The 12,451-nt window shown below is 39.8% G+C and overlaps 1 protein-coding gene across 1 annotated transcript; it reads right to left on the bottom strand.

The window, feature by feature from the left end:
* Positions 1–210: 210 nt before the first annotated feature.
* On the bottom strand, positions 211–3,327 carry LOC134800364 (uncharacterized). The gene has a single exon (XM_063772864.1). The coding sequence runs from the start codon at positions 3,325–3,327 to the stop codon at positions 211–213; it is 3,117 nt and encodes a 1,038-aa protein (XP_063628934.1).
* Between the last annotated feature and the right edge of the window lie 9,124 nt (positions 3,328–12,451).

Genomic DNA, 12,451 nt, shown 5'->3' on the forward strand with positions numbered 1-12,451 from the left:
CATACGCACAGCATCGCGAGCACACAGGATCCAGTAGGTCTGTGCGAGGGCAAACTGTAAAGTTTGAGGTCCCACATGTAAATGTGTTTGATGATAGAAATCTATCAGAAGATTCGTGAAATGATGTTTCTTGGGTAACAGAATTTGATGCTTGGCATCATACGGTACGTTGGCCCGATTTATTCTGCCGCCGACCCTGAGGAGTCCGGCCTAGTCCAAGAAAGGTTTCAGTTTCTGAAGACGTTTTGTATATCTGTCGTCGTCTTTGAGACGCGAGATGTCTTCAGAAAAGCATTCACTTTGGACAAGTGATATAATTCGACTGAAAGCTTGTTTCGTCTCAGGAACTGTGACATGTTTAGTCGTAGGACTATTGGCTTTACGACATTTGTTTATGAATCGTAACATATACGAAATGACGCGTAGCATCCTTGGAAGCGATGAGAATCGCTCAATGAACTCTAAGCTTTTAGGTTCATTGGTTTGTGTGAGAAGAACATGCTTGCGACGTTCTTCGTCGGTGTGGCATATGACGTTAGCCTTAGGCCAATCAGACTCAGTTTTACTGAGCCAAGCAGGTCCCGTGAACCATAGTTGATGGTTCAACTGAGATGGGAGAACACCACGCGACGCTGGGTCTGCGGGGTTGTCTGCGGATTGAACGTGGTGCCACTGCGAGGCAGGCACGTTGCTTGTTGTCTCCGCTATGCGGTTAGACACGTATGTCCGCCACTTGTCTGGAGACGAACGTAACCAGGCAAGAGTTATAGTGGAATCGGACCAAGCGTAGACTTGGTCGAAAGATAATCTACTGCTGTAAGCAGTGAGGACCTTTTTTATCAATTTTGATAATAGATGAGCACCACATAGCTCCAATCTCGGGATAGTGAGCCGTTTCAAAGGCGCAACTTTTGTTTTGCCTATGAGAAGGTGGGTGCTGATGGCACCGTTCGAGTCAACGACACGAATATAGACGCAGGCGGCATACGCCTTTTCAGATGCGTCTGAAAACCCATGAAGTGACACTTGATGTGTGCTAGGAAGCACATGACGAGGTAACGCAATATCTTGTAGCAACGGCAGTTCGTCGATGAACCGAAACCACAAGTCACAGATACCCTGTGGAGGGGCAGCATCCCAACCTGAGCCTGATACCCATAAAAGTTGGATTAAATGCTTCACGAATACAGTCACTGGACTTAGAAATCCGAGGGGATCGTAAATCTTAGCGATTTCTGACAACATTATACGCTTTGTACATTTGCGTGAGTTAGCTACTCCATCCGTTTGATAGGAAAAAACGTCAGATTTAGGGTTCCACTTGAGCCCCAAGACCTTGACGGACGTGTCAGTGTCAAGTGCTGACAGAATGAGTGCGTCATCGTGATTGGAAGCATCATCGTTTAAATGCGATAAAAACTCAGAATTATTACTGGTCCATTTGCGGAGTTCGAAGGTTCCTGCTTTGCAAATGGAAGTTAGCTCATGCTGAAGAGTGATAGCATCTTCAACTGTATCAACTCCAGTAACGACATCATCAACGAATACTTCGTTGAGAAGTACTTGCGAGGCAAGTGGAAAGTTAGCAGCTTCATCAATTGCTAATTGACGAAGTGTTCGCAAAGCGAGAAAAGGCGCGGAAGCGACGCCGAATGTGACAGAACACATACGATATTCCTTTACGGGATCATGTGGAGAGAATCTCCAAAGAATCCGATGGAAGTCACGGTGTTCTTTACAAAGACCGATGTAGCGATACATCATTTTGAGATCAGCCGTAAAGACGATTTTATGAAGTCTGTACTTCAATAAAATTTCAGAAATGTCTTGATGCAATTTCTGACCCGTGAGAAGATTATCGTTAAGAGAACGACCTGACGTAGTCTTACATGAAGCGTCGTACACGATACGATACTTCGTAGTAACTGTAGTGGATGTGGAACTCTTCACCACAACGTGGTGTGGTAGGTAGTAGGGGGGAGTGCCAGGACTCGTTGAATCGGTGACTGGCTCCATATGTCCCAAGTGTAAATATTCTTGGATACATTTGTTATAGTTCTCCCGTAAGGCAGGGTCGAGAGACAGACGTGCCTCTAGTTTAGTTAAACGTGAGAGAGCTATACCACGAGAATCGCCCAAGGGCGGAGCATTTTCTTTGAAGGGTAGAGAAACTGTATATTTCCCATTTGCATCTCGTGTGTGAGTATCGACGAAGATCGACTCACAGCGTAATTCATCTTTTGTAAGATGTGGATGTTCTGGTATGGATTCCAATTCCCAGAACTTTTGAAGTTTCATGTCAAGTTGGCAAGTGCTCAAGTTGACACTTAGTCGTTTCATACTTTCATATGAAATTCTACCACCTATCAAATAACCAAAAATACTGTTGATGGCCACGGGTGTGCCCGGTGGACCCTTGATATTATCCAGTAGCAGTATGCTATCAAGATAATCAGATCCCAGTAGCAGTTCAACAGGCCGCGTTGAACGCAGTTCTGGGTCCGCTAGATCAAGCTTTTGAAGGTGTTGAAACTTCTGAATATTCCCAATCGATTTAGGAATGTAAGCTATGTAGCTTGTCAAGTCCGGTATGATATAAGCTTCGATGTGAAGCTTCGGTTCGGGTTTGTTGTGGGGTGTGACCTCGCACAACACGTAACCACGTGGTCGGACTTCACCACCAATACCGGAGAGAGTGGTACCCGGCTGCGCGGCGTACCGCGGCAAGCCGAGACGTTGGACGCACGACTCAGAAATGAGTGTGGTCTGCGAACCTTGATCCACAAGGGTTCGCACGGACCGCGGCGTGTAAGGCCCCTGGTTCAAGGGTCGTAGATTTACAAGCGCAGTCGTGAGTAAGACCGTACAGTTCTTACTCGAAGGTTGCCCCGTAGCTCCATGTAATGGAGTGGGCGTGGAGATTTCTGCTACTGAGCGCAACTCAGGGGAAGAAGAAGACTCCGTAGTCAGTAAGACGTTTGGAGGAGGCGCATCTTCATGCAATGAAGAGTGGTGCCTTTGAGTGCAGACGCGGCAAGCATGGCGCGACTTGCAGTCTTTAGACTCGTGACCACTAAATAAACAATTGGTACAAAGTTTATTTTGTTCCACGAAATGTTTTCGTTCCTTTAAAGTGAGCGTATTAAACTTCTCACATTTATATAAGGGATGTGCATTCTCCTTACAATACGCGCATTTAATTTTATTTAAATAATCCACCGCAGTTGTAGCATGAATGCTCATAGCCCGCGAGTTACGGGCAAAAGAAGAATTAGTATTGCGCGGTGCATTATATTGCACATCGGAGTGCGCGCGAGTAAGCGACATTGCACGTTTTCCCGCCATAGCATGGCGCGATGACGTCACCGCAGCTGACCGGGCCGAGCCAGGCCTCCGTCACACGCTCAAGGCCACGCGCTATATGCCTACCGCTCGGCGTATCGTCGACGATACAACCGACAGAGGGCCGCCGAACGCCCGCCTCAGCGCTCGCACCACATTGTACCGCGCGTTTCCCGCGCTTATGCTTCGAAATGCCGAAACCACGTAATTATTGTGCAGTAGATGGGTGAAAAAGTCAAAAAAACAAAGGAAAAGGCCTATAATAAAAATTCATCTTTTTAAAGGTCCCACCTCACAGTGTGTTAAAAAGCCCTTTTTTGTCTCACTCGCTTTTTTTTCTAGTTTCCTATAGTTTATATGAATCTAAACATCAGACTAAAACTCCCACGTCGATACGGCTTGTAGTTTTTTTGTAAAAAAATATCAAAGTTGGCTTATATCCGGGTCATGAAATTCACTAAAACTAAAAATTCTAATCAACTAAATTACTTAATTCAATTTTGATTTTACCAATTAAGCAGGCATTTAATACTTCATCTTTTATGAAGCATTCCAATAATTTTCTGCCAGTATATAACAAAAAAAAAGCATTTTTCGCTCTTTCGGTTTTTATTTTTTTATTCTGGAGTTCCGCCGTAGTAGCAAACGAAACTGATATTAAACGATAGATTACGCTTAGATTTATCAGCAGAAAAAAAATGAGCTGCTAATTCGGTGGAACTCAAAAGTTATCAACAATTTTGATTTGTGTTCAGGGTTGTCACCTTGTATATCCGGATCCCATGGATGGTAACATTCCAGGTTTTAAACTTGAAATATCAGGCAAGTATTATTGTATTGGAAATTACATTCAGGAAGCATATTTACCGAAATGGTTTTCGATTTAGACCACTCTAAAAATTTTGAAATGTTGTCAATTGAGATTTTCGGAACATATGTGTCATGAAACAAGATGAACATGTGTATCATTGGATATTTACCAGTCGCTTGGCGGTGAAGGAAAACATCGCAAGAAAACCGAACTTAATCTCAATGAGGCTTAGTTTGCCCCCAGGGTTGGAAGGTCAGATGGCAGACGTTTTCGTAAAAACTAGTGTCTACGCCAAATCATGAGGTAAGGTGGCCAAGTGGATCCCAAGACAAAGCCGTGTCAAGGAACTGGGACACACGCTAAGATGATGATGACGACTCCTCGTTACATAGTTCAAAATTGTCTTCCTCGTCAACAGTTACTGCCATCGCTGGCCAGCTAGCACAAGGTTTTAGTAGCATCCCTCAGCAGGGCGGGTCAGGTCCTGCTGAGGCAAGTTGGCACCATGAGTCTGGAATGGCTCCATGATGCCTCACCCCCGGTTCCTCAATGCTACATTTTTCGACATGGGGTTTTAGCATTCGCTTTACGAGGGTGGACTCCTTCCCATAACTCATGTAGCAAATCATCGAAACGTATAGATGTGTAAATAGAATGAAATTTAATAACAAGTATACACGTGTTATTGAGTCGATCTATTCGTTCGACAGTATAAATATTGACTATATGATCAGTAGGCTTCGCAAAGCTAATCTAAAACCCGACCAAAAGCATCTCGAGTGGTGCTCAATGTAGGGATCCTTTGTAGTTACCGGTCCATCATAGTACTCACTCAAAAGATAGTTTATTATAAGATTTTGCGGCACAAACGTCCATTTGCGGATGAACTGAGGATTTCTGATTCGGTAAGTTTTGAAAACCTTAATAGTTGATTCCCCAACTTCACTCAGAATTCTGATCCGGATTAACAAACTTGAAGTGACAACCCTAGACACAAACATTCCGGATAAAACTTAAATCACTTGTAACTTCTGAGTTCCACGGTATTAGCCGCTGATTTTTTTTCTGCACATAAAGTCAAGCGTAAACTATCGTTTAATATCGGTTTCGTTTGCTACTACGGCGGAACTTCATGATAAAAAAATAAAAACCAAAAAAGAGAAAAATGGAAATTTCTCGATATCCAGCGGCGGAAAATATACAAAAACATTATCAAAGCTGCAGAATTCAATGTCTATTCAATTGTTATAATTATTATTTCCGTAAGTAAATTACTTAAAATAATTTTTTAGATTGTATGCATTTCATGACCCGGATATAAGCCAACTTTGATATTTTATTACAAAAAAACTACAAGCCGTATAGACGTGGGAGTTTTAGTCTGATGTTTAGATTCATATAAACTATAGGAAACTAGAAAAAAAAGCGAGTGAGACAAAAAAGGGGTTTTTAACACACTGTGCACCTGAAACGTTTAATAATTATATTGAAGGGTTAGAAAAAGTATTTTTAAATAATTTTGACGACGTAATAATTAATCGGCCTGGTAGCACCGTATTACAACTTTTAAAAACCGTTGATGGTCTGTTGCTTTGCTCCTGGATATTTATTAAAATTATTTACAACTATGCTTATTTACAAAAATATATTTTCAACTATAAAATTTTAATAACAGAGAATTCCGAGAAGTGAAAAAATTATAAATCATTATATTAAAACTAAAACATATTTAATTCGCAACATTCGTTTTATTACCATAATCATCATAGGTAGGGTAGCTACAACCCTAGCGCATTCTTACGAAGACGCGTTGGCACGTGACTCGAACGGCGGGCAACACAGTCTCGACTCTTTGTGCGCGTACTTATGGTACATTTCTTCTTGTCCTGAGCAGCAGGTATTATTATTAAGGTTTTGTAGGCTATTATAGCGTAGGTATTTTTGCTTTTGTTTGGGAATGAAGTATCTGTTACGTAGTAACTATTTATTAATCTGTGGCCGAGCCGGCCGCTCCGCCAGCAGCAGCGAGCGCGGGCGCCGCGCGCTGCGCAGGCCCCGCGGAGGTACTTGCAGTACGCGCGGACGCGGTCATCACTTCAGATGCCGCTAATTCCTTATCGAGAAAATCGAGTAATTCGGTCACGTCAGGAATTTCACATGAAGTTTTCAATGATAATTCAAAACGCCTACGAATATTAGGTGTAATTTTGCGTAGCAAAATATTTAAAAGTACGAAACTCCAGTCATCAACTGGTAAACCTAAGGATTTTAAGGCAGTTATATTCTCGTGATAACTATTCATCAAGTTACGTAAACTTGATTCAACATTTTTCTCGTTAACTGACTCACAGTCAAAAATGTTGTCGAAATGTTTTGTTGAAATAATTCGCTTATTTTCATAACGCGAAATTAATACATGTAAGGCATTTTCGTAATTAGAATCCGTAACAGGAATAGACTTGATAAGATTATACGGTTCATCTTTTAAAAACAATAACAAATACCGGAAGCGTTCGACACTTGTCAAAGTGACATTGTCATGTACAAGTGATTTAAATAAATCATAGAAAGCATTCCATTCAGTTAGAACACCTGTGAACGTTTGAAGCGATAAGCGCGGTAAACGAATATGCGATTGATTTGATTGCTGAGCGCAGCAACTCGCATGTGACACCCCATTAAGTCCGCCGCAAGCAGACGTAAATGACGCAATGCTTTGTTTACGCTCCTCCTTAAATGTATCTAAGGCAACTTGCACCTTAAAATACAAGGAATCGAATTGATTTCTAACAGCTAAATTATCGTCGCGGTTGAATGACTCATTCTTTGCCGATAACTTTTCAATTTTCGCTTGAACTTGGAAAAATGATTTTTTGATTGAGGCTAACTCTTTAACTCGAACTCGGAATTCGGCTGCATTATTCGAACAGTCTACAATTTTTTGAATATTGTTAATCGCTAAATCACGTTCGAATGTCAATTGTTCAATCTCCATAGCGGTCATTTTGTAAGAAATTGAGTTGTTATACTGTGTAAAATAATAATGTTATCACGAGATAAGAGATGATTAAACTATGTATAGTATATACGTTATGTTAAGTTTTAAGATCTCTAAAATGGCTAGGTACTAGCAAAGTGTTAGTTAGTTAATAAAATAATAATACAATTTGTCGCAAATTAAAAGTAAGTTGTATTTTAACATGCAATGTTAAAGACAAAGATAGTATTTCCTGTCGGTAGAACCCGAGCTAAAGAAATGTGAACTCTGTGCCGTACGCAATACGAGCGACAGTTTATTCGATACTGTAATTGTGACAGCAAACGATAACTTGGTTTTCCGGTACGTTATACCTGAACCTTAAAATTACACTTAAGTACGTAAATACTAAATGTAATTTTAATGTACGTTGTACAAAATAACGAAATGCGTTGCGACAAATTATATTTAGACCTATTACAACTAAGTAGGCAAATGATCCCTCGCGCGCCGTTGTATGGAACTACCGCCCGGTTATCGGAAATAAAGACGGATGTAATTTCGCAAAAAGTGCTCAAAACGATATGAAACTATATATATACTTAGAATGATCTCGTTGAGATCTAACTGTACGTATCAGTATTTTTGAGAAATATCGCACGACGTTGTCGGAAACTCGATATTTATAATTGTAAGCGGAGGTAGGTTCTCGCAAGCTTACGAACAAAGACAAAGGAATTTACTTGAAATTACTAGTGTACAGCACAAATATTAAGTATACAACGATACCAGATAGTAATATCCGGCTCGAACACAATTATGTTGAATAATTTGATATCTAGACTAGCATAATCCAGAATTTGGGACTAACCTGGTGTGTGACGTGGATACCGCTACCCAGGGGCCCCTGTCCTTCGATGATGAATGTAGTAATCTCATATGCTGGCGTCGTTAGACTTCTTCTATTTGTGCTGAACACTTTGATCACAGATTAATAAATAGTTACTACGTAACAGATACTTCATTCCCAAACAAAAGCAAAAATACCTACGCTATAATAGCCTACAAAACCTTAATAATAATACCTGCTGCTCAGGACAAGAAGAAATGTACCATAAGTACGCGCACAAAGAGTCGAGACTGTGTTGCCCGCCGTTCGAGTCACGTGCCAACGCGTCTTCGTAAGAATGCGCTAGGGTTGTAGCTACCCTACCTATGATGATTATGGTAATAAAACGAATGTTGCGAATTAAATATGTTTTAGTTTTAATATAATGATTTATAATTTTTTCACTTCTCGGAATTCTCTGTTATTAAAATTTTATAGTTGAAAATATATTTTTGTAAATAAGCATAGTTGTAAATAATTTTAATAAATATCCAGGAGCAAAGCAACAGACCATCAACGGTTTTTAAAAGTTGTAATACGGTGCTACCAGGCCGATTAATTATTATACCGTCAAAATTATTTAAAAATACTTTTTCTAACCCTTCAATATAATTATTAAACGTTTCAGGTGGGACCTTTAAAAAGATGAATTTTTATTATAGGCCTTTTCCTTTGTTTTTTTGACTTTTTCACCCATCTACTGCACAATAATTACGTGGTTTCGGCATTTCGAAGCATAAGCGCGGGAAACGCGCGGTACAATGTGGTGCGAGCGCTGAGGCGGGCGTTCGGCGGCCCTCTGTCGGTTGTATCGTCGACGATACGCCGAGCGGTAGGCATATAGCGCGTGGCCTTGAGCGTGTGACGGAGGCCTGCTTTGATCTTTGATTTTGGGGTTTATATGGCTCAAGCTTACGGAGCGAGCAGTCAGCGGCGGCGTTTTCGATTTTTTATATCGTTAGGAATGTATATATGGCAACACTCGAGCTTCCAGTGTTGCGCGCTTTCAAAAAAGCGTTCCGTTGCAGGCGTATCCCGTTTTGGAATATGCTAGTCGATTAAAGTACTAACCGATTTAAAAATAATGAAAAGAAAATACGTAGTATTTGTGCGTACATATACAAAAGTACCGAACAAATATATTAGTAGGTACCTATCTTAATTTTACTTACAATATTTTGCAACGAATGGCATAAGGTTATTCAATAGGTAGTTTATAGTGTCATCTTTATTATGTCAAATTTTAATTTGGTCAAGTGCGAGTCGGATTCGCCTCCCGAGGGTTCTGTACTTTTTAATATTTGTTGTTATAGCGGCAACAGAAATACATCATCTGTGAAAATTTCAACTGTCTGTCTAGCTATCACAGTCCATGAGATACAGCCTGGTGAGTGATATACGGACAGACGGACAGTGGAGTCTTAGTAATAGTGTCCCGTTTTTACCCTTTGGGTACGGAACCCTAAAAATCGACAAGAGTCTTAAAATGAGCTTAGTATTGCTTGTGAGTCAGTGGCACATGTGGAAGAATCAACACATTTGGTCGACCCTAGTCGTAGGTATTTTGCATTGCAACCACATGTACAAACAGTCAGCAAAATTGTTAATAGTTTTTCTGACTGTATACCAACACTACATAATATACTATTTTTTTGGTAGGGTCGGGTCTTCGTGGCACATGGAACAAAAAATTGATCACACCAACGATACCCTAACAATAATCCAAAGCAAATCATAGTTATTTATTTATTACTCAAATAAGTGACACAGCATTACAGTAAAAACCAAGGCACTGTGAAACTACAAAATAAGAATACAAGAAAACAACAAATAAACTACAAATGAAACCAAAGACAAATTATATAAACATTAGATTTGGGCGACGACATAACAGCGTGTCTCCGTTGTGGTGTAGGATCAGCAGGTTGCCCTACCACACCCTTTGGCCAGAAGTCCGCGCTGCACGCGCACCACAAATTAACTGCAGTGCACGTATGTAGTGACGCGACTGTCAATTAAATAAGAATCAAGAGATTCAAGAGCCAGGGAAATACCCTGATGGTAACATATAAAGTCGTATATAAGTGGGACGCTCTCACTTCTGAAGTTATTATCAAATATGAAGCTCCTGGCGGTGTTACTTATTGTGTTTGCATTGACGATATGTCTCGAGAGTGCTGCTCTAAACTCAGGTTTGTAAATTAAGATTTTTAAATTTATATCTTATTTGAGGAGGTACCTAAGTCCAATCTTGTCTTTTCTGTTACCAACATTTAGAGGAGTCAGGAAATGTAATAATCCAAAGTTTTGATACAAGCTGTGTTTAAATTTTAAACGTCTAAGCGCCCTTGCACATCCCATGGTATAATAATATGCTCCGCCTGGTACTCTCTTCCGAGATTCGCGAATGACCTAACTGACACAGGCCTACGTCATCATGCTGGTTACAGGTTCTCAAACTTTAAAATGTGGGAGAATTTTAACCAACGGTGAAAATTATTTTAACGGCATTAATTTTAAGTTATTCACGTAGAAACATAGTAAAATAAAACAAATCTAATGTATTAAATTAAACTTTATTTATCTACACAAGACAAACGTTTGAAAAACTATTTCACAGTTACACATTAATTACCAAGCTTACGACGTGAAAATATTGGAAAACACTGCGACTGCTGACACTGAGCGAGAAGGAAATAACAATTAACACGCGTTCGACAAGGATGACGGTGAGGGCATGAAGTTATCTACATCCGAATTGTCAAATGTGACAGCGCTATCCTGTGTTGCCAGTAGTGTAAACAGAATTACCCGAACGTCTGAAATTTATTTCGTGAATCGGAAGATATTGCTAACGAATAATTAAAATGACATGTTATTGTAAAATTTAAGATAAAATACATATAAATGAAAATTATAAAATTGTAAAGAAATATTTTAACTTATTAACCATAAGTATAACGTACCCATGTAACATGTTATGTTGAAATAAAGTGGCAATGTTATTGTCACGTAGGCCTGTGTCACTCTGGGAAGAGAAGACCATGTTTTATTAGACCATGCACCATCCCATTAACCCGGACTGGTAACCATAGTAACTCCTATAGTACTATTATTTATTCTGTGCTCCAGGTTTAACCGGTTAACCCTGGGTTAGTGAATGGTGCAATGGCCCTAAAACGTTTATGCGCCGTATGTAACTATCGTACTCGTACAGACTGGACATTTAGTTACCTACGCCAAAGAAGGCCCATCGTTTTTTTTTCTTATATTCACTATTAACTTTGTAGTACAGTCTAAAGCGAACACGGACGCAAAATTTGAACCCATTCAGACAAAAAAGTATGAAATTTAGAAAGTAGAGGTTTCTTTGGTGCATACCGGTACCTACATTTTGTTTTTCAAAGTGGGTTCTTCAATCCATCTTAGTTTCGATTTTATATATTTTCTACATTAAGATGAACCTGATGATGAAAAATGACATTCTAAATGGGTAGATTGCCTGCTGCATTTTTTTACTACTGTTTGGTATTTCAGATCAGAGAATTAGAGAAAAACGCGGTTTAAAACTTGGCGGTGGTGGAAAGAAAACAGGGAACCAAAACATCAACAGTTGCGGAGGTGGATATGGTAGACAAAGTGGACATGGAGGTAGCCGGGGGTATGGATATGGAGGAGGCGGTGGTGGGGGCGGCGGTGGCGGCGGCGGCGGCGGCGGCGGAGGTGGCGGTGGGAGTGGATTTGGATATGGAAAGAAATGATAAACAAGCTGCCATGGAAAAGTCCATGCATCTACAAGATACAAGATAGTTTCTGAAGTTATGCGGAACGATGATAAATAATAAAAAATGTTCCTATATAAGTATTTTTTTGCGAGCTAGACATTAACCACCCCGTCCAATAATTAGTTTAGATTCTATAGTAAGGCTAAGGTCAGATGGATATAAGGATAAGGTCATTGTAAAAGCGAATGCTCACGCCATTTCTTGGGATTAGTTGCCAAGCGGATCCAAAGTTCCTATGAGCCGTGGCAAATAGCCAGGAAAACGCGAGGAAAATGAATTAATACTGCGCGAAGTTTAATTAGAACTTTTTTGTCGATGAATTCAGTTTTTTATATTAAACAAAGATTTATAATCCCCATTAAATTATAAGGTACGAAAATTATGTCTTACATAAATAATTATAAATCAATTATCTGATGCATAATGAGTTTTTATCGTTGTTAGTAATAATGATGGACAAGATAGTGATGGTAAAGATTGATCGTGTTTATTTGCTAACACCTGGCTTGACGTCAAAACATTTTTTTAATGATAATAGCAAAGATATATGTAACATAATAGTCTACCTAGTTACTAGACACAGATTATGAAATATTTATGATGTTAAACGCTTTCAGAAACTAAAACAGGTAACCGAATTCAATTTG

Source organism: Cydia splendana, chromosome 19 (genome assembly GCF_910591565.1).
Source record: "Cydia splendana chromosome 19, ilCydSple1.2, whole genome shotgun sequence".
NCBI lineage: Eukaryota > Metazoa > Arthropoda > Insecta > Lepidoptera > Tortricidae > Cydia > Cydia splendana.